We start from the raw sequence: 24,555 nt of genomic DNA, 5'->3' as shown, positions 1-24,555 counted from the left end.
AAAATGAAAATAGATATGTATGCATTTATATATATATATATATATTTTTTTTTTTTCCCCTTTGTTTATCTTTCCAGTCTAAATTTATTTACTTTTAAAACAATCCTAGTTTCTCCTAGTAAAACAATCCTAGTGAAATAAATCTCATGTGTTACATTCACTTATCTTGCTCTCATAAATAAGGAAAGAGAATTGTAATAATAAAAAATTGTTTAATTAATATTAAGAAATATACATTTTACATAAAATTTGTTTAAAAAAGATTTCTTTGGAAAGATTTAAAAAATTCTTTGTTAATCCTTTCTAGAATTAACAACCTTGACTTTCCAGTACATTCAGTACAAGAATAAGAGCAATCTGACTCTGACTCAAAATTGACATTCTTTTCAAATAGTTCTCTTTCTTAAACTGAAAGAAATATTCTTGTCCTACCTTAGTAGACTTAACCGTAAACATCATATCAAAAAATTTTACTATGCTTCAGAAAATTATCCATGAGGAGAAAAACACTTGGAACAAAATTGGTTGACTTGACAGTTTTTTTTATTTATTATTTTTATTTTTTTAACAATCCTTTTATAGTGATGAAATCAGTTCTCTTTTCTGTCTGAATAGTTTATAGTTTCCTTCTTATCTGTAATATTAAAAGAAAACAACTTTCTTTCTTTCAACAAATGAAATATTTTGTCTTCACTTTCATCTAATGACAAAAGAAACACTGGATGAAGAAAACACTGGAAAACACACACAATTTGCCTCTGAAATGAAAATAGTGATTCTTTACTAATTTTGATGTGCCGAACACGAAAATGAAAATGAAATCTGTCAGTTGGCTCTTGTTTAGGAAAGACTCAGTCCACATTGTGACATAGGTATCATTTGGCAGCACTGTATTTCAATCTCCTAATTGCAACATATTGCATCAGCCAATCATATACAACAACCCCAGGAGCTATTGCATCGTTGGCTGATTCGATGCAGTTGTCACGACTTTGCTGTCATTAGATGATGCAATCATTTGTATAAAGTGAAGTCACGTAACTTCATATCTCATGGTTTAATGACAACCATTTGAGTTCAAGCACAATCTGTGAAACATAATGGTATCATTCTAATATTAATTAATACCAATAAAGAAATGTATCTCAGAATTGAGATAATTTTAGGAAGTTTTTTTTATATTAGTTTCTTATTTCTGATTTTAAGTTAATTAAAGTAAGAATATGATAATACAGTTATTCTAAAGAAAATACAGTTCACCCTTGAACAATGTGGGGGTTAGGGGCAACGACTCCTAATCCCGCATTGTTCGAAAATCCGCGTATAACTTTTGGCTATCCATGACTGGAAGCTTTACCGATAACATAAACAGGCAATGTAACACATATTTTATATGTTACATGTATTATATCAGGCATGGCGAACTTCATTCTATACGAGGGCCAATATATATGATGAGTGGTAGTGTCACTGGCCACACACTTTTAGACAGAACTTAAATGAAAATAAACTCTGTATTTTTTCAAGGCAATAGTTATATGTATTGAATAACTATATTTGTTAAATCATTTTACTACTGGGAGAACAATATAAAATACTTGATTGATTTAAATATAGGTTGTTAAATTAAATTTAATTACATATTTCTGGGTTTTTTTTAGATGTAACACAACTTAATGAGAACATTGTGGGGGTTCATGTGCCGCAACAAGTTCATCAAAGTCGATTTTCAACGATGATGACGATATTCGTAACAAATCCTGAAGGTAGTCATCAGTCAATTGGCTTCTTTGTGATGTTTTTATCCTGCCGCGGGCTGCACAAAATCACGTTACGGGCTGCATAATTAAATTTAAATGTAATTAAATTTAATTACATATTTTTTTTTTACATGTAACACAACTTAATGAGAACATTGTGGGGGTTCATGTGCCGCAACAAGTTCATCAAAGTCGATTTTCAACGATGATGACGATATTCGTAACAAATCCTGAAGGTAGTCATCAGTCAATTGGCTTCTTTGTGATGTTTTTATCCTGCCGCGGGCTGCACAAAATCACGTTATGGGCTGCATACGGCCGCCCTCGGGCCTGCTGTTGGCAACCTATGTATTATATACTGTGTTTTTACAATAAAGTTAGCTAGAGAAAAGAAAATGTTTTTAAGAAAATCATAAGGAAGCAAAATACATTTACAAGACTGTGCTGTATTTATCGATACTGTAAGTTTACGTTGTCTGTAAGATTATGCTTTAGATTAATATATGGATTATGCTATATGTGTTCTCTACTTTCAGCCAACAGTAAAGAATGCGAATCATACAACATGTATTTTATGAATACCTGGAGAACAACTCATAACTGCAAAATGTGGGCAAGTGGCAATTACAAAGGCATTTTAGAGGTCAATCCTGGGTGAGTTAAATATATTTAAGGTTTTTTTTTATAATTATTATTATTAGGGTAATGGATGCCAGCTTCCATCAAATACAAAATATACTTATGGAGCAACTTAATCTGTGGTAGCTATAATTATTGGAATTTTATTTAGTTTATATAAGTTTCTAGGGGTGCTTAAGGGTCAAAGCTGTATAACTGAGAGGAGACCTCCACATAGCATTCCTTTAAAGGCAACAGGGAGCACCTTCTTGTGGTACACCCTGTTGGGTATCTACCTGGATACTGAACAAACGAGGATGGGCTGGCAATTTGGGATTTAGCCGACCAAATTGTATTCTTATTGGTTAAACCAAAATACAAAATGATGGTACAATATGACAAAATTTCATGCCGGCTGGGGCGTTGCCCAGTTAAACAAGGCTGCCGTTGTTTTCACCAGGAAACCAGGGCGAACAGCGAAAAGTCAGTTACTGCAACAAATCTGAAAACACACCCCAACTCAACATCACCAGAGTTAAAGATCGGTACTTTCAACATAAGAAGCCTGAATGGCAAAGAAATGGAGCTAGCTGAGGAATTGGATAAGTACCAAATTGACATAATAGGGGTGCCTGAAACAAAAACTGGTGAGATTTTTTGAGCAATAAATACAAAATGTTATATTTGGGCAATGACAATCAAAGAAAAGGAGTAGTAGCCATAGTATTCAACACAAAATACGAGGCTAATCTTCTTGAATGGCAGGCAATCTCAAGTAGAGTAATGTGGGCAAATATGAGAATGGGGAACTGGACAATGAGACTTATTTGAGCCCATGGTCCCACAGAAGGTTCTACTAAGGTAGAAATGGAGTAATTTTTTGAGACTTCAGAAAAAGCAATTGACAAAATGAAAAAGGAAAAGTTGATCCTTGTTGGGGGATCTAAATAGCAGAGTAGGAAATGATTTTCAGACATACAAAAATATTTTGGGAAAATTTGGAGAAAAGAACAAAGCTAATAATATTGAAATTGAAAGCTGTTGGCTTGCTCCACCTTTGCAAGGAGTTGCCCGGTGTTGTACCACCTTACCCCAGTCCTGAAGATACTTTCAGGCGCAAACTTTGTTTGCTCACACTTGGATAAAGGATTAAACTAAATTTATTATAGTCTAACCAAGTGAAAAATAAAATTTCAACATTTTCTCTAAATCCAGAGTAATTTAATAAAAAGATGGCACACTGTTTGGCAACTCCTATAGGTAGAGATGACCTTGCTAATGTTTCTGCTTGGTATCTCCACTTGGGCCTAGCTCCCACTGAAGACACCTCAATAAAGGTCGAAACTAGTCTGGGTAGTGGACCTTCCCTTAATGAATAACATTATACATAACCGCAAGGAGATGTGTTTTGCATTATGCGAGATACTGAGATAGGACTGATGTTAGCTTGCTCCACCTTTGCAACGAGTTGCCAGGTGTTGTACCACCTTACCCCAGTCCTGAAGATACTTTCATCTGCAAACTTTGTTTGCTCACACTTGGATAAAGGAATAAACTAAATTTATTATTAAAGCTAATAATAATGGCAAATATCTGTTGGATTTTTGCTCAGGACATGGATTGGTTATTACCAACGCCATGTTCCAACATAAAAATGTGCACAAATTCACATGGAGAGAAGAGGCAAGGAATAAGAAAAGTCTCATTGACTATGTTATTGTTGATAGTGATGTTTTCTCCCTGGTGCAGGACACCGAGTGTACAGAGGATTTGAAATTGGAAGTGATCACTATTTAGTCTTGAGCAGGATAAAATTGAATTTCATATCGAAAAGAATAACATGTAAGAAAGTTTTAAAGCGAATAAAAGTTGAGCATCTCACAGATGTGAACTGTAGACTAAAATACACAAAGATTATTGAAGAAAAAATGAATGAGTTTGAGAACAGGAACCAAACCTTGGAGATTCAGTGGCAAGCCTTGAAGAAAACCCTGATTGATTCAGCTAGAGAGGCATGTAGTGAAGTTGTCTGCAAGGATAGAAAAATTACAACTCCATGGTGGACACAAGAAGTTAAAGAGGCAGTGAAGGAAAAGAAGAAAGCATATCAAAAGTTCCTGGCAAATAAGTCAGCTTGTGCTCTTAGAGAATACAGAGACAAATGTAAGAAATCTAAACTGTGTGTAAAACTAGCTAAATAAAAGTCATGGGAGGACTTTGGCAAGAACATAGAAAATAAATATCAAGGAGGTGGTAAGATATTCTGGAGGTTGTTGAAGAAGCTTAGGAATGGAGGAAAGAGTGCTGTAAAAGGAGTTAAAGATGATAAAGGTGACATGAAAATGGGAGAAAAAGATATCCTTGAAGTATGGAGTAATTACTTTGAAAAACAGCTAAATGAAACAAGCGATGACAGCACAGTGGTAAAAAACACTGACCAGGCATGCAGTCAGGAATACATATCCATACTTGAAGTAGAAAAAGTCATCAAAGGCTTGAAATGTGGAAAGGCAGCAGGAGTAGATGATATTCGACTAGAAATGCTGAAGTATGTGGTATAAGAGTCTCGCAGTGGCTGCACTGCATAGTTCAGAATGCCTGGACAGGGGACGAATTCCCGATGATTGGAGTAGAGCTCTCATAGTACCCATATATAAAAAGGGAAATACAACCGAATGTGAGAATTACAGAGGTATATCCCTACTGAGTATTCCTGGTAAGATATATACAAGTATACTTGAGAAATGGTTGAGAAGAATTGTGGAAGAAAAGCTTGGTGAAGAACAAGCTGGATTCAGACCAAATAGAGGCTGTCAGGATCAGATTTTCACATTACAACAACTAGTTCAGAAATCATGGGAATATAACAAAGATCTGTATTTAAGTTTTGTAGATCTGGAAAAGGCATATGACATGGTGTTAATGGAGCCTTATATCAAGCAATACTTAGTCTTTATTTGCGTTGTAAGTCAGCAGTTAGAATTGATGGAAGTACAGGAAGATTGTTCAATGTTAAATCTGGTGTGAGACAAGTATGTACATTATCCCCTCTGCTATTCATTATCTATATGGATCATGTTATGAAGGAAAGTGGTATTAAACATGATATCAAAATTGGAGATGTTAATGTCAGCTCTTTGCTTTTTGCAGAAGATGTTATACTTCTAAATAAATCTGCTACAAGTCTGCAAGATTCTCTGACTAAATTGAATAACTGTTGTAATAGATATGGTATGAAGGTCAGCAATAAGAAAAGCAATGAAAATAGGCAGAAACATTGAAAATGTCAACTGTGTTGTGAATGGAGAATCTGTGGCACAAGTAAAACATTTCAGCTTCTTAGGCAATTTTTCAGTGAAGATGGTAAATGAAATATAGAAATATACAACAGAATCAACAAAGCTGGTATGGTAGGAAGTCAATTGAATAAATTCATATGGAATAAGAGAGAAATTAGTCGGAAAATTAAATTAGCTGTATACAAGACGGTGTTCAAACCATTTTTAACTTATGGATCTGAGAGCTGGGTCAGAAGTAAAACACTTGACCAAAGCCTAGAGACCACAGATATGAGATTCCTGAGAAAGATTAGAGGCGTGAACAGATGGCATCAATGGCAATATCATATTAAAAATGAGGATATTAGGAAAGAACTTGACATTGTCAGCATCCAGGAATGCGTTAGCAGAGCTAATCTCAGGTGGTATGGTCACTTAAACAGAATGGGGAGGAGAGATTCGCAAAAACAAGTGTTCTCTGCCAGGTTAGCAGGGAAATGACCTAGAGGAAGACCAAGATATATAGGTGGATTGATACAGTACAAAGTGCCTTAGATGATAGAAATATAAGATCTGATAATGTTGGAGTCTTGACAAATAACAGACTGATTTGGAGGAAAATTATAGATAGGAAGTTAGTAATGATGTAAATTTTTCATGTAGTATTATCATATCCTGTACACCCACCCCCTTGAGGGTACATGACAGGAGTTTGATGATGATGAAGTTTTTATATTTTTTTTCTTCTGATAATTATGTTGAGGGTAGGTTAAAAAGATGTGTTTAAACTAGTTACACAGTGTGGTACCATAAGCTAGATTTTTAATAACTTTTTTATGTAATGGTTGAGTTGTTTCACCATGTGTCAATTGCAAGGGAAGGAGATCAGGGTTCAAACCCATCTGTGATGAGAGGTACGTCAGTACTGCTACAGAAAAACTTGACCATACTTTCCATCTGGTGAGAGAAGAATAGTGATACAAACAGAAGAAAAGAGAGCTATGCGAAAGAAGAAATTTCAAAATCTTTTCAACCTTTAGTGTTCTCCATCATCTCTGTAGCACAGTTACTATCAGTAGTGCCCTTTTGATACTAAAAGGGCACTACATTTGTTACAAAGAACTAGGTTTAGTTTCCTTTGTAATATTAATTAACTGCAGAGCTTAGGTTTACGTAAGCTGTCTCATATAGAGAAAATGTGTTTTGGTTTTTCTTTCCAAAACCTCATCTTGCATAATGTGCAAATCAGCCAGAGAGCATGTGCATTTGTAGATATAATACATGCACCTCATAGTCTCAGCTATTACTTAATGAATTGGAACATAAACCATGATAATTAATTAAACTTAATTCCGATTTTTACTTATATACTTTTTTATCAGCATAAGTGTTTTCACCCCAGTATCATGAACATCTTTAGTATGACTTTCAAATTAAACAAGTAGAACAGAAACCAAAAGATTCAACAATGAAAATGCATGAACTGCACATGCATGATATAAAATGACACAGTCTAAATGCATTAAGATTCTAATAAAATAACTTTAACAAGAGGTTATTAATTAATTCATTAACAAAATTAATTCTGAAACTTGTGAAGAACCGTTATTTCTCATAAAAGGAATAATTTCAGCCCATCACTTCTTGTTAAGATACAGACAGTGTAACAGGGTTTCACAACTTTCTTTATGTGAGTGTTCCATGAGATGATTACTTTTACGGAGAACCTTCCGAAGGATTCAATGTTTGGTGGAGATAGTGTATTCTGCGAGTCCCAACTGCTCAGAGAATTTAATGTAATCTAGCTGTTCATCATGATGCATGGTTGCCAACTGCCTGTTTGTGCAAAAATATGACAACCTACACTGGCAAGAAATATGATACTCCAGGATGGTTCAAAGGCAGAAGTTTATCTTTTGCACAGCCTAGAAAAGTAGAAATCTTGTTGATAGGACAAAAGGACACTTGTATGCCAACAGATCTAAGTAGTTTGGCTATACCTTCATACATACCTTTATTCAATTCACTCCTGAGGTAGAAGACAACAATTGAATTGCATTTTTAGATCCCTTTTTACTTTATCAACCAGATAGTTGCCTCCATTTCTCAATTTTTTAGAAAGAAAATGCATACTGGACTTTACATTCATCCTCCTTCACACCACCATAATTGTCAAAAATCTGGCACTATTAAGACTGGTACATTGAAAAAAAAAATCATTGATAGTTATATACAGTTATGGCAACAAAATCAATGACAATTATAGAGTTTCCTTGTCATCTGCTTCTCATTATAATGGTGATACAGAGGAGGTCAATTGTGTTATCATTCCTTATGTTGAAGATGGAACAACTGGTTGAAATTAACAATAATGAATCTAGTATAACAACTGTGAACAGATATGGGACCAAATTCAAGCAAATGAAACTGTTATATAAGAAGAGACTGCAGAAGAAGCAGAAAAACAATACGACATCTGAAAGAACTTAATATTCAGACAAGGTCATCAAAAAAGAAAAGAAAAATTAATAAAAATTAAATTGAGTATAAACCAAAAAAAATTTAAGAGTCGAAAAAAGGGAACAGAATCTAAAAGGAGAAGAATCGTAAAGGGTGTAAAGATGGAGAAGGTGTGGATCATCAGATGAAATAACTAACTTTCAAATCAAGAATGGTATCCATGAAATTGAAATAATGATAAACAACTGTAAGAAGCTGGAAAAAATTTACAAGAGATGGCTGCACAATTGCTCTTTTACTCATTAGGTTCATCCAGGATCTAGAGACCCTTCACTAATCATATCTCTCTTCTGCATTGTTTCATTGAATGTATGAGGATTCCACAAGCCAGTTGGGTAAGAGGCTGGGTGGAGACTTTGCTGTCATAATGTCATGTTTTTATTTCTCCAAGAAACATACTACTGCAGATGTAAAGATGTAAAAACTTTTCCTGAATATCCATATCTTTCTTGTTAAAGCTTTGGAGGATTTAACTGGACTAGAGTAGGGGGGTTCTTGTTCTTGTCCCCCCTTAGGTTGTTCTGTAATATCCAAAGGGATACAGAAGGGAGAGAATCTTGACAGTAGATGGGAAATACTGTGGATTTGTAATAAGGTTTATAAATGTTTGTGCTCCATCCAGTGGAACAGTTCGATGAAAATTCTTCCAGGAATTGTACTTATATTTCATATATTCATATTTGTGCCCTTTACATAATAGTAGCTGGAAATTGGACTATTGAGAGCCTCGCTGCTTCTTCTTCTAAGCCTTTTTATTATAATCATTTATGATTATAAAAAAAAATGATTATAGGCCTCTCCCATTTTTTTTTTTTGCCTTTCTCTGTTGAATGCTTCCCTATGCCAGCATTCTCCAGTCATCTCCACTAGGTTGTCCGTCTATCTCTTTTCATCTGTGCAATGTCCTGACACCTCCATTTCAGTTTTAAAATCTCTTCCCCCTATGTCCAACTCTTTTGTTTCTTTTCTTATAACATCATTCCTTATTTTGTCTTGCAGTCTATTGTTTAGCATGGCTTTCTCCATTTTCCACTCAGTTTTCTCATTCCATCCATTATTTGTTTGATTATTGGCCATGTCTCTGATCTATCAGCCATAACTGGGATAATACACTGTTTGAAAAGCTTGACTCTGTTTTCTGGTTTTATTTTTTTTTTTTTTGCACACAAATTTTTTCAGTTTGCAAAAAGTTACCCATCTAGTTGAATTCTTCTCTTTATTTCTTCATGAATGCCCCTTTTTCCTAGTGTAAAAATTCTGTTGAAAACCCCACATTAGACAAAATAGGAGGATACCTCAGAAGTGAAAAAGTGGGAATATGCACAGTCAAAAATATGTCTTGACAATGCTCAACTAGATATGTGGAGTATTCACAGTCCTAATATCTAAGCTTACAAGGTATTGATACCCATCTTGATTGAATTTATATCTCGTCTTCCCTTATGAATAGAGTGATTCAGATAAAACATCTTGATATCAACATGTCACATAATCCAGTTCTACTTAAATTTTGCTGCATGAAACAAGTACAGATCAGTTCCATACAGTGAGACTTACACCATATTTCTAATTGATATTTTTAACTAAACTCTAGATCCTCTGTTCAAACTGGAGTAATGTTACCTGGAATTGAGATATGTGGTAAAAAATTAAACAAGCAGTAAAACAGGATATGATTGAATGTGGAAAGGAACAGGCTTTCCTCAAAAGAAAAAAAAAAAAGTTGAAAGAGAAGCTGGTTCATAGCAAACCAGTGCAATGGTATAGAATGCAGTGACATCATTAGAAACATAAACATAGAGAAAGAAGTGAAAAGCAGAAACAAGTGGAAGAAAGAAATTTTAAAATAAGAATACAGTAACACTTAGCAGATAGCACTTCAGCTGCATTCTTCAATAGACAGTTCACCAAATTCCACAAAGAAATCACCCAAATCTGCATTGATGATGAAAACTTGTCCTCCACCACCACCCAAGACATCCTTGAATCCTTTCAAAAACACCTTAAAAATTTGTTTGAAGAACTGAGAACATTCATGACTTTCCTGTTCATATCCAAGACAGACTCCACAGACCCATTACAGCATCTGAAGTTGCTACAGTCTATAAAGAATGCCAGACAAGGAAATCTCCAGGAGGACCTGATGATCTAGGAATAGAACTTTACCTCAAATCCTGAGATTTTATTCTTCCCATTCTAGATTTTTTTTTTTTTTTTTTTTTTTTTTTTTTTTTTTTTTTTTTTTCATGTTGAGCCCATACACAAGAAGTTGGTAGATCAGCCTATAGTACATTAGTACCTTGTATGGGTTGGGGAAAGCAGGTACTTGTTCAAATTTGATTTGAATGACTGTATATTGTATTCCTTAGGAAATACATCAAGGGGGAAGACTGTTCCATAGTATAGCGGTTGCAGGGAATGAAGGAGGAGGAGAAGAAACTTGTTCTGTAGGTTTCAAGGTGCACTGTGTAGGGATGTTGAGCAGCAGCAGCTGCACATGTTCCAACGAGCTTAGCATATTAAGTGGGTGAATTATTGATGCTATTTCAGATGAACATTTCCCATGGAAATATTTCTAGAATACACATATTATAGAAACCAATTGTCTGTGCAAAAGTGGGAGGATGAGTTGGTAAGCGATGAGTCATTAATAAGTCTAATTGCTCTCCTCTGTATTGAATCGAGCATTTTGAGGGAGCTTTTGAGGGGGCCCACCTCATATGTGGGAGCTGTATTCAATGGCTGGGCGGATTTGTGATTTATATAAGGTTAACAACTGTTCAGGGGTGAAGTAACGTCTTGAGCGAAAGAAAAATCCTAGTTTTTTAGAAGCTGAGGATGCAATGGTTGTTATGTGTTTATCCCAGGAGAGACTTGATGTCAGGATAATTCCAAGAAGAGAAATCTCAGATTGTCTAGAAATTTGGGTGTTGTCAAAAATAATACTGGGAGAAAATGGTTCTTTTTTATGAGAAATGGGACAGTACTGGGTTTTATTTGCATTGAAATTGACTAGGTTATCTGAACCCCCATTGGAGGATGGATGGCTTGGAGGTCTGAATTGAAGGCAATGGTGGTTGCTGATCTGTAGGTTGAGGTGAGTTGTGTGGAGTAAGGTTTACCAAAAGAAAGGGAGGAGTGCAATGTGCTGTTGTCTGCAAAACTGTGTATTGGGTTGGAGGTAAGCTGAAGTAGGTCATTGATATATAGTAGGAAGAGGGTTGGTGAGAGGACAGAACCTTGAGGAACCCTGGCATTAGTTGAATGGTGAGAGGATAACGAGCGATCCACCACCACACATAGTGTTCGTCCAGACAGAAAGCTGGCAATCCAACTACAGAGGGTCTTGAGATAGATCAAATGATGGCAGCTTGCTTAGTAAGCCCTTATGCCAGACCCGGTCAAACATCTTGGAAATATCAAGTCCAACCATTTGAGATTTGCCAAACTTCTCCATGGCATTTGTCCAGAGATGGGTGACATATATGAGCAGATCTCTTGTTGATCGGCTGCGATGGAATCCATACTGGCGGTCATTTATTAGACAAGTAGCTTCAAGGTAGTGTAGGAGTTGGGAATTGATGATTTTTTCCATTACTTTAGACAGGACTGAGGTGAGTGACATGGGGGTGGTAGTTGGACAGTAGTGACTTGTTGCCCCTTCTTGGGAATGGGTTGAATATAGCCCAATTTCCAGGCTGTGGGAGGATAGATTCCAGTGTAGTAAGACAGTGTATATATATATATATATATTAAGATATAATACATAGGACAGGAGACAGTTCTGGGGTGCAAACCTTCAGGACAATTGGAGGAATGCCATCAGGGCCTGGAGACTTTTTTGTGTCTAATTTGGACATCTTTTGCTGATTTCTTTCTGGCAAAAAGGATATAGTGGGCATTGTATGTTGGGCATCTGGAATTGTTTTGGGACATTTGCCATTGTCAATTATGCATGCATTGGAAGCAAAGTGTCAGGCCAGGAGATTGGCCTTTTCTGTAGGTGATGATGCAATTGAGCCATCTGGGTATGTAGAGGTGGGAATAGTTTTGAGCAGAAGTTACGACCGATTGCTTTGGCTAGGGACCAAAAGGCTTGGCTGTCCATTTGGATAGGCTGCTAATTTCCTGGTTTTGCCCTTTCAAACTCTGTTTTGGAAGCATTGATTGTTTTTTTTTTTTTTGCATTTATTTTGTGCTTGGGTATAAGCTCTAAAGTTATACTGTTTAATTCTTTTCTCTCTACAGACCACACACCAAGTCAAGTGAATTTGTAGTAGTAAGCTGTACCATCCTTATTACAAAAACCTGACAGAGATCATGCCTTAATCAACAGCTTGGAGGTCTGTTTCTCTTTCTAATACTAACTACAAGATATTTTTCTGCATTATCAATAACAGGTTCAAAGTAGGAAAGAGATACATAATTAAAAGCACACACACAGGTGTATAGAGTTCCAGGCTGAGTAGTAGAATTTAATTTGTTTCTGTTATGTAATCTACTCCACCTAGTTAATATGAAAAAGCAACCAATGGCAGTGCTATCAGTAGACCTTACTCAAGCATTCGATAATGTTCAGAATCCCTTTCTGTTCCATATCCTCCAGGAAATTAGTGTGGGCAAAAGGCTGCTATCCATTATTAAAGGAGCTTGTGCCATTTCAACTACCAACCTCCTAGTTAATGGATTGCTATCAGACCCAGTCAAAATTCAAAAATGAGTCAAGCAAGGTTACCCTCTTAGTACATTGCTCTTTGCACTGATTCTTGAACCCTTCATGCAGGAAGTGAACAATACATGTGCTGTGCAAGGAATAGCAGTTCCTTCAACTATGAAGGAAAATAAGGTATTTGCACATGTTGACGATGTAGTGGGCACTTTGATTGATATTGATTTCATATACATCCAGATTTTGGAAAAATTCAGTTAAATCAGCAGATTAACTGCTAATGCTGACAAGACAAAAAAGTTCTTGAACAGTGGGATCTCAGAAGTATTCCCATTGGACTAACCCTAAGAGAGAGAATCTCTCACTACTATACTTGGAATTCCTTTCTCCACTTAACCAGTATTAACAGTTCAAGATTCTATATACAAGAACATTGAAACTTTAGAAGACTGGAAAATTGAGCCATTTTCCTTTTCTTCTAAAGTCATAGTACTTAAAACCATAATCTTCTTCCTCAGTTATACATAATAAATATTACAGCTGAAGAAAAGCAGTTATATAATAAACCTGTGCAGATTTTTTTTTTTTTTTTTTGTCTAGCCAATTCCAAGAAGTTAAAAAGGAATTTATTCAGCTATCAACAAAGTACAAAGGCTTTGGGCTTCCAAAAAATGTTGCAGACACATGTGCAGGTCTTCTCCGATACTACTGGGGTTTCATCCCCCCCCCCTCTTTGGAGTAAATGATTATAAAGGTCCAAAAGCTGAACTTGTTCCTGAATACTACAACATTCTGTGCTTAACTCTAAGATTACTACAACATTCTGGCATTGACATTCTTTCCATTAATAAAAGAAAAATTTGGTATAAAGAAATCTTTAATCTGCTTTTTGCAACAAACTTCCACAGTTAGGTACTGACATTTTGTTTCATAAATTACTGAAGTTCCAAGGATACCCTAACAGGAGGGATCTTGCTTGGAGAATTGCATATGATCACCTTCCAGTAAATGCCATCAAATGGAGGTACTTTCACTTCTGAGATGCAATCGGTGACATCTGTTACCGATTGGAAACAGTAGAACATGCATTCTACAGCTGCCCTCTAGCTCTGTCTATTTGGAACAGGTTATGTAATATGTTGGGCATTCCATTACTTAGAACAGTTTTTTTTTTTTTTTTACAGTATCCTCCCCACACACCTATCAGCAATGAGAAGTGAATTTTAATTTCTATAATTAATGAATTAAAATACCAGTTATGGAAAGTTAAAAAAAAAAAACATTTCATTTGAAAACCAGCAGTATGATATACAAATGCTTTACAATATTGTATTGTGGAAATTTTATTGTTCAGTCAGATGATTTTTGTATTTAAAAACAAGCATTCTAATAGATATCAATTTTTGGCTAGGTGGTGTAGACCACTCACTTTATGCAACATTCATCAGAGAGAGAGAAAATTGTGCCTGTTTTTACTATGAAAGGTTTTTAAAAATGATTCCAACTTCTTAGTTTACTGTGGTCTTGTGGTCAATTGTAGAAATGACTGAAAAGTAATCCCAGGCAGAGAAGGCCAACTCAATGCATGTTAACTTAGATGAGGCTAACCACTTAGGTATCAATTTTTCCTCCTCTGTGTGAAGCACCATATGTGATGGAAGAGACCTCCCAGTGATGGTACTTGCCCTTTTCTTTCTTCCTCTTTTTTCTTATTTCCTATATTCTTCTGTCTACTTTTCCAGTGTCTTTTTTTTTTTATTATCCTATCTTCCCTACTACCATCACTGGGATCTAATGCCTCTGCTGTGTTTACCGTGTGGTGCGCATGACCAGTAGACATCTGGAAAAAGGCAGGGGGGTACTGGTAGTTTTGCACTACTTTGGTCAAGGTTGTTACAGTGTCTTTCTGAGAAGACAATGGAGAAGGTTCTCCATTGTCTGGGGACAGGGACCAAGGCTTGCTGTGGTACTTGTATAATGTCCAGGGTAGTCCTGGCGATCTACTCCTTAGTGCAGTCATTGCTTGCCCGTTATTGGACATCCATGTGTGAGTGAGGAGCTCTGGTTCCGAAATAAATTCCTTCTGAGAATGAATACTTCTTCATCCTCTTGTTTATCTTGTTTAACTCAACAAGCTACAACCAAGTTCAGAAACTGTATTATCATCAACAGAGAACCAAAGTAAGAAAAAAAAACCATCAGAAACTGCAATAACTACACCACTGTTCTTAATATTGTATTCAGCATTTAAACTTTTCTAGAGGTGTCATTACAAAGAATCGGATCACCAATCGGCATAAAAGAGTTTGGCAGATGTTGTTACTGTTGTGGAGTATTGTTTCTTTGCCTCCTGGTTTGTGATGCATTGCTCTGTTTTTAATTTTTATACCTCCTTTTCATCCTTTCACCTTTGGCATGCTCAGTGGTCTCCCTTACAGTGTTCCACTCAGATATTACATTCATTCTGGACATAACACTCTATGGGATACAGGCCAGGCAAACATTACAGGAAGATTTTATATAAGTCAAGTGGGTATTAGATCCAACATTATTTCATAGCTGAATGTAGAAACTATGACAGTTTCTTAAGGTAAGTTGACCAGAGAGCTTATGGGAATACATTCCCCAGCATTCACGAGTTGCCTTAGTATGGACTATGTCTTCTATATGATTCATACTAATGCAACTCGTGAATGCCAGAGATTGTATTCCCGTAAGCTCTCTGGTCAACTTACCTTACGAAACTGTCATAGTTTCTACATTCGGCCTTAAATTATGTTGAATCTAATATCCACTTGACTTATATAATTTTACATTGTAAAATTATGTAAGTAAAGTAAAATTGTGCCTACCCAAACATTCACTGCCATCGACTTAACTATCTGCTCACCTCCCTTTTCCCCATTATTTTATGTGGGAAACTGACAACCTCTTTGGGAGTGATCACTTTTCATTGATATCCAGTTTTCTACATTGGCACCCATGTACTACAACACAGATATCATGGTGTAAAATTGAGCATGCTAATTGGTCCATCTTTTCTTCCTTATCAGATTTTGATCCTGCAGCAAGTCAGTTCATCTCCTATCAGTGATGCATGTAACAGAATGTATTATAACAGCAGCCATGTTTTTCTAAGCCATGGTGGAATGATGATGCACAGCAGCCAAAGAAGCCCAGAAGAAAGTTTGGAATATTTTTTGCAGGTACTCCCCAACAACAAACCTAATTGCTTTCATGGACTTCAGCCAGATAAATGTGTTGCCAGAGCCAGAAGGAATTCATGATCCAATTTGTTTCTTCTATATCAAGATCCACCAAGAACAAAGAAGTATGGGAAAAAATCCAGAAAATGAAAGGCAAATATACCACCCCAGCTCTCTATTGTTGAGCAATGGTTGCACAGTTGCTGATCCAGCAGCGATTACTGACACACTTGGAAAGAATTTTTTTAAAAACATTGGCAATGTCTTCTTATCCCCTTCATTTCCTTGCCCAAAAAAAAAGCAAAATAGAAAAACTACAAATCCGGTTTACTTTGAATGGTACAGAAGAAGCAATAGGCCATTTACCAAAGTAGAACTGAAAGCTGCTTTGTTTAAATGCTGTTGGACTTGATAATACCCATTATGCGATGGTTAAACTGTTGCACCTTTATAACAGAATTTTTTTGTGAGAGCACATTTCCCGATACTTGGCAAAAGGCAATTATAATTGCCTTTTGCCAAGTATCTGGGAAGGATCCAAAGTTCTCAAAAACTACCTTCCAATTGCTCTGACCAGATGCTTGTGCAAGATTCTGTTAAAAATAGTTATCATATTTTTTGGTTTCTGGAGAGAAACAACTCTTTCACCAGAATACAGTCTGGCTTCCGAAAATATCACTGTTACTGATCATCTTGTCCAGCTGGAGCATTTTAGGAAACCATTAGAGATGCCTTCCTAAAACTCAAGCTTCTAGTATCGGTTTTTTTCTATATGGTAAAAGCATATGACATTGCTTGGAAATTTGGAATAATGCAAGATTTACATAATTTCAGACTTAGAGGGAATCTCTTTCTTTTTTATCAAAAACTTCTTATTCAACCAAATCTTCCAAATCCAGGTGGGGAATGCCTTCTCCTGTTCCTATGACCAAGAAGTGGTAGCCCTGCAAGACTCTGTTCTAAGTGTCACACTTTTTGCAATCAACATCAACTCAATAACAGAACAACTCCCTCCAACAGTAAGTAATGTCCTACATGTGAATGACTTTGCCATCTTCTGTCATTCATGTAATATGAGAGTCATAGAAAAACAGCTGCAGCAAGCCATTGATCATCTCTCAAAATGGGTGCTTATCATATTTTGATAAGCACCCATTTTGAGAGATGATCAATGGTTTAGATGAGTTTAGATTGTTACAGCAAAAGGCAGTTTGTGTGCATTTCTGCTGCAGATGTGGTCTTCATCCAGATCCACATTGCCACAAAGATTTTTGGGACAGATATTTGATAGTAAACTCACATTCCTTTCCTCACTTATGTCAGTTAAGGGACAAGTGCCATAAAGCAATGAACATTCTGTGCATCCTATCTTCCACCCTCTGGGGTGCTGATAGATTCTGTGCTTTGATTGTACAGAGCACTGATAAAATCCTCACTTGTCTATGGATCCTATGACATTGCTTGGAGATTTGGAATACTGAAAGATTTACATAATTTCAGTAAATTTGATAAAAGGGTACTTTGTGATTACTAGACTCTATTCACCGTTATGCCATCAGAATTGCAGCTGGAGCATTTCGCATGTCACCTATTCCTACTCTGAACATCAAGGCGATTGAACCAACAAACAGTTGTCTCTGGTATATGTAACTAAAATAAAATAAAATAAAATCTGCCAGAGCACCCCACGTATCCAACTATCTTCCGACCACAATTTGAGAATCTCTACAACACTCGACGACTGCCATACCACCCTTTGGTTTACAGATAAAAATTCTTCTACGAGTTCTAGAAATTGCAGCAGAAAACTTAGCTCAGAAACTATCAAATCCACTTATCCACTTCCATCGTGGCAGTTATACATGCCAGCATGTAGCTTTTGTTTCAGCAGGCTACTGAAATTTCTTCCCCTGCCACCTACCAGCAGCTTTTCAAAGCTCGTAGAACCAAATACTCTGATTTTGTACCTGTCTACACAGACAGCTCAAAATTGTAGGACTAGTGCAATCTTTTGCTGTCTTTCTAGACACCATTATATCTGCACAAATCCCACCAGAGTGTAGCAACTTTACAGTAGAGCGTATGCAATAGAGCTCACATTATAATACATTAGCTTCTATCGCTTCCAAAGGTGCATAAATTCAGACTTGCAAAGTTCTCTCCAGGCAATAAGAAGTCTAGATCTACAGCAGCATCCAGTGCTCTCTTAAATTCAACATCTCCTCTTTCAGTTATGGAAGCTATACCTTCTTCACTTCTGTTGGATTCCAAGCCATGTAGCCACCATGTTAGGATTAAGGGAAATGAGGCTGCAGATACTGCAGCGAGGTCAGCTCATTTCTCAAACATCTTCCTGTACAACACCCAGATTATCGGCAGATTATCAGACAAAAACTCCTTCCTATTCCAGTGGCAGCTAATAATAATAAGTTAATAAGCTCTACCAAATGAAATTTGAAATTAAATGATAGCAGTCCAGCCTTTGCAGGGTTCGAACAGAGGAAGTTGTTCTTGCTTGACCCCACATAGGACAAGGTCATCTTACACATGCTTATTTACTGAAAGGCCGATGACTCACCATGTGTGAAAAATGCAACACCCGTCTCACTGTTAGCCATATTCTGGTGGAGTTTCAGCATTTCACACAAGAGAGAGAGAGGAATGACATTTTTACTTATCTAGCTGAGTCCTGTACACTCAGGCAGATGTTAGCAGACTCAGAAAAATTGCATGATGGTTTTATATTTTTGCAAAAAATATAATTCTATATACGAGTTGCCCAATCCTGAAATTAATTTAGCTGCAAGCTTTGTTTGGTTACTTGGATAAAGGATTAAACCAAGAATATAATTTCTTGGCATCTTTAATTTATAGTGTAACCAAGTGGGTAAACTTCCAACATCTATCTCTAATCCAAAATATTTTAGTAATAAGGTGTGACATCTTCTGGCTACTCATATATGAAAATATGACTTCTGTAGTACTTCAGCCTTGGTATCACTTCTGGGTCTGGTTTCCACTGATGAGACCTCAATACTGATGATATTTCGGTTTTCAGTAAGATGAGTACTTTGGTTTTCTTTTGTTTGTTTTTCACTTTGATTTTATTTTACTGGTGCTAGTGGTGGTGGTTTCGTCCCCACTAGCGCTGTTTTTTTTTTCAGGCAGATGTTATCAGACGCAGAAAAATTACATGATGTTTTTATCTTTTTACAAAAAATATAATTCTATTTACTATTTACTCTTCCCCTGTTTGAAATAAATGATTATAAAGGTCCAAAAGCTGAGATTGTTCCTGAATACTAGAACACTCTGTGCTTAACTCTAAGACTGCTACTACTACAACACTTTGGCATGAACTGCACTGCTGGGAGTGCAGTTAATATCTGCATTATGGGATTACTTTTGGCAGTATCATGGCAGCCATTTTACAGTAGCTCAAATAGAGGATTTGCTGGTGGTTTAGAATTATTTCTATATCATGGAATTATATAATTCTCGGTCTTATGACTAAAAGGTTTTTTCCCTCTCTCTTACAACCAAATGCAGAGGTTTTAGTCTTTTTCCCCTCACCTGAGATGATGGTACCAATTCCTCCAAGGGTGCGAACTCTAGGAATTGAAATTCCAGGATGTGAAGAAGCGAGACAGGTGACTAAAGTTTTAAAAGAGATAGTTGGTGTTAATAAAATTTATTCTTTCACCATGTATGGCAGAGGGATATATTTAATTGTATTTAAAGATGTGGAAACAAGGGACAAACTATTACAGGGTTTTAATTTCGAAGGCAGCTCAGTTATTGCTGTAATGGTCAGGATCCAGGTAAAAACAGTAAAAATCGAAAGATTGCCAATGGAATATATCAAAAACAGGATTGAAATTCTTATACAGACATTCTCAAAATGGGGTAAAATTAGTAATTAATATACGAAAGGGTTTATCAGGTGAAGATCCAAATTGGTTTTCTGGTGATGTCACCTTCACAATGGATATGGAAACTCCCGTACCATATTTTGTCAACATTGGTACCACCTGAGTTATTATTATTCAGGCCTCCATGGAGTCAAAAGATTCATCGAAGAGAGGTCCAACCTGAGAAACACAGTCTATCATACTACTCCTTAACCTCATTGACCGTTCTCGCTCTCACCGCTCCATCAGGCAATGCATTCCATGATTCAACCATCCTCCATGCAAAGAAACCACTCACCCTCTTGCAAACAGTTTCCTTTCGTAACTTCCAGGGATGGCCTCTTGTCATCACTCCTTCCCGCTATTCAACCAAGCGAAAGAACTCCCCGTTGTCAACCCTGTAACCACCTCTCAACAGTTTAAAAGTCTCAATCATATCACCTCTGCTATCTTCTATCCACCAAATTCTGCAGTCCACATTCCCTTATATTCCGATCCTCATAACTAACATTGTACAATCCTGAAACCATCTTTGTTATCTGCCTCTGTACCCCTTTCCACAGTTAATTTATCCCTTTCAAATCCTGGGGACCAAATCTGAGAACAGTAGTCTAAGTGTGGTCTGATCAGAGTCTTATACTCATTAGATCAGAGTTATATATCATACGGAATGATAACTCTTTTATCTCTGCAGGTCAGCATCCTTCTCAGTATTGCAGGAATCCTCTGTGTTACCCTCACCACCTTCGCAATATTTCCCCCGAATTTCAGGTTTTTATCAATCATCAACCCCAAATCTCCTGTCTCCCCTACTTCCTCCAGTACAACTCCTCCAATAGAGTATGAAGTGTTCCCATCAATGTGTCCCAAACCTCAAGACCTTACATTTTGCTGCATTAAATTGATACCTCCCAATCATTTGCTCATATGTCTAGCTTATTCAAATCCTCTTCCACGGCTACCACATTGGCACTATTACTAATAACCTTTCCCAGCTTCACATCATCTGCAAACAACTGAATATCCCCACCCCCCTGCAATCCACTGACAATGTCATTGATATAAAGGTTAAACAATATAGGCCCCAATACTGAGCCTTGTGGGATCCCACGTGTAACCTTCTGCCTCCTTGAAACTGCCCCACCATACACAACTCTCTGATACCTATCGGAGAGCCAATACTGAATCCAGTTGACCAACCTGACATCCAAACCCATGTGCTGCAACTTAAATATCAGCTTATCATGTGGCACTCTGTCAAATGCCTTCACTAAATCCAAGAAAAAGGTAGTATATGCCTTTCCCTTTCTAGTGCTCTTGTAAGTTTATTATAAAGGGCTTGCATATTATTAAAACAAGAGTGTCCCTTAACAAATCCATTTTGACTCTCACAGATAGCATTACCCTCATCTGCCCAATGCTGTATACAGTCCCTCACTAGTTTCTCCAAGAACTTAACAACTATTGATGACACACAAACTGGCCTATAATTAGACATTTCAATCATGGCAGTGCTTTCCTTCCATTCCCTGGGCACCTTTCCCATAGGCAGACTTTCATTGAAAAGCCAAGTCAAAAGAACTGTCAGTTCTTTAGCACCTTCTCTCAAAACTCGTGATGAAATAACATCTAGTCCCACAGCTTTACTGACATCTAGATCACTCAGTATTTGGAACACACTCTCCTCTAAACCTCAAACCTGCCCTATCCCTCTAGTATAGAAATTTACTCCTCCAGGATGAAATACTTCCAATAAAGTGTTCATTGCGCAATTTCACTGTGTCCTCTGCATCAGTCACTCTATTCCCCATTTCTATCCAACAATGTTGTTCTTCCACAATCATTTCTCCTCCTACTGGCTACATAGCTAAAAATTCCCTAGGATTTTCTTTGGATCTTTGGGCCAATCTCTTCTCATATTCCAGTTTCGCCTTCCTTACCATACTAGTCACTCTGATAGCCTGTGTCTTATATTTTTTATGCATCTACTCTTCACCTGTCTCCTTATATCCCTTCCATATCTTTTTCACATGCAGTTCCTGTTTAATATTGTTTGTCATCCACTTTAGACCAAATTGTGTTCTCTTCTTCACTTGTGGAATACAGCTTACTATTGCTATCTAAGAAGTTGATATCTAAGACTATTATAATCACCTGCCTTATAATTCTACATACGTTCCTGTCTCTTTGATACTTCTGAATATCTATTCATTTTCCAAGTCAAAACCACATGATCACTCTTTCTCCAGCCGGTGGGAGAAATGTCATCTCAGTTATTATCAACTCTTCCGATGCTATGACCAAATCCAAAACTCTTGAACCTCTTGTTTCCTCTATTACATGTTCCCTAAGACATTTGTCCCTTATGAATTCTAGGAATTCTATTCCCTTATTGCCACATGTATTTTCCTCTCCCCAATTTATACTGCTGTAGTTAAAATCTCCCATAACAGTCATTCTTCTTGCACTTGCCAAGCTCAACTGTCTAAACATCTTCTAGTCTCCACCTTCTGTGCTCCTTGGTTTGTAGCAACACCCCACTAAATATCCTGACTTGCTCACCTCTATCTCACACCATATGCTTTGAAATTCATTGGTGTCACCCTTCCAAAGCCTCCAATTTTAGAGGACATAGTCGTCATTTATCATAAACAGTACTCCACCACCATGCTGTCCCTTCCTATCCTGCCAAAAAATGCTGTACCCTGCTACTTCTGTTCCTGTTATTATATACTCTTCTGTCAACCACTTCGCAGGGATCCCAATAATCTTTGGCCAGGATGATGCTATCGGCGCCACCAATTCCTCTTCTTTATTCTGGACTCCTGGCATTAGTATAAAGCATGAAAATGCCACTGTTTCTATACCTAGCATTATCCCCTCTAGACTCCACTGGGACTCAGCATTACCTGATGTCATCCCCCTTCTCCCAAGTACCCATTCCCATAAGAGGCCACCCCCCCTCCTGCTACCATCCACCCTGGGTATTCTGGTTTCCCTGCATTGATACACCAACTCGTTGAGAACAGCAATCTCTCCAGATGCCTACATCCTTCTTCATTCAAATGCAAGGGTCTCTCGCAAAGAATTCCTTTCTGTCCTCAAATGCCCTCCGAGCATCCACATATTCCAATCCTCTCTTCTGACACATTCTAGCTATTATGTTATTCATCATTACTATTCTTCTGCTCAGCTCGTCACTATCGTACTTAGGCAACATGCACACTCTTTCCTCTCTGCATTTTCTTTTGTACCACCTCATGCAAGAATCTCATATCTCTCACCCAATCTACATTGCTTCTCAAGTCATTCATTCCTACTATCATCACAATCATCTCATCCACCCTTTCATGCCTCTTAATTGCCATAGCAACAGCACTTTCTATCATTCGTCCAGGCAAACACTCCTCACGCATTCTATCTTGCACACCATGGATCATTGAGTTCCCATACATTACACCTCTTACCATCCTGTTCCTCGATTGCTCCTGCATCCCTCACACTCTCTCTCTCTCCTCTAACACTTTCTCTCTGTGTTCCCTTACTTACCTGCCTTCCTGATATCACTCGTTCCAGCACCCCCTCACATTCTTCTCATTCCCTCTCTCTCCCCTACTGTTTCCATTTCTCTCCTCTTCTATCATTCCCATAACTCTCTCATTCCCTCTCTTCTACTGTTTCCTATTCTCTCTTCTATTATTCCTATAACTCTCTCTGTCATTCCCATAACTCTCTTTCTCTCTCATTCCCTCTTTACTACTGTTCCTATTCTCTCCTCATCTATCATTCCCATAACTCTCTCTCATTCCCTCTCTTCTACTGTTCCTATTCTCTCCTCTTTTATCATTCCCATAACTCTCTTCTACTGTTCCTTTTCTCTCCTCTTCTATCATTCCCATAACTCTCTCATTCCCTCTTTTCTACCGTTCCTATTCTCTCTCTCCTCTTCTATCATTCCCATAGTTCTCTCTCTCTCTCTCATTCCCTCTCTTCTACTGTTCCTATTCTCTCCTCCTCTATCATTCCCATATATCTCTCTCATTCCCTCTCTTCCACTTATCCTATTCTCTCCTCTTCTATCATTCCCATATGTCTCTCTCATTCCCATAACTCTCTCTCTCTGATTCGCCTAATCTTATCTTCCACACTTCTCATGTCATTCCCTAGACATTCCACCTGCTCTTTCAGCTCATCTCTCTCTCTCTCTCTCTCTCTCTCTCTCTCTCTCTAGCTTTCTGTAAGTCAGCCACTCTTCTCTTGTTTGCCATTCATCCTCCCAATTGAGACCATCTCCGAAAACTTCACAATCATTCAACCTTTTCACACTCTCCACTCTCATTTTTTCATTCATATTTCTATCCCTATTCTCACCCTCTATCATACCACTCATCTATCTCTCTACAATAGAGAATCTCCCACTTCTGACTCAACAATGTCTGTTATAGTCTCAACGAGGTCAGTTGTAATCATCTCTAACTCACCAAGTTCCTCCCATTGCCTTCATTTTGCGCATATATGTATTTCCCCTTGTCTCACTTGCCACATATACAACTGCCGAGATGCATACATTACACAAGTCTTGCATGCCACAAA

At 37.3% G+C, this 24,555-nt stretch overlaps 1 protein-coding gene across 2 annotated transcripts in view; it reads left to right on the top strand.

The window, feature by feature from the left end:
- The window catches only part of LOC150105523 (late secretory pathway protein AVL9 homolog), a 415,642-nt gene that overhangs the window by 328,659 nt on the left and 62,428 nt on the right, over positions 1 to 24,555 (top strand). For both annotated transcript variants that reach the window (XM_090394870.1, XM_090394871.1), the window contains exon 13: positions 2,297 to 2,414. In XM_090394870.1, coding sequence (XP_090250996.1) covers positions 2,297 to 2,414 — 118 coding nt within the window. The remainder of the gene's footprint in view (positions 1 to 2,296; positions 2,415 to 24,555) is intronic.

The sequence above is a fragment of the Typopeltis vanoorti genome, chromosome 6 (genome assembly GCF_054136105.1).
Source record: "Typopeltis vanoorti isolate ZY-2024b chromosome 6, IOZ_Tvanoo_1.0, whole genome shotgun sequence".
NCBI classification, from domain to species: domain Eukaryota; kingdom Metazoa; phylum Arthropoda; class Arachnida; order Uropygi; family Thelyphonidae; genus Typopeltis; species Typopeltis vanoorti.
This window is presented reverse-complemented; position numbering and strand designations above follow the sequence as displayed.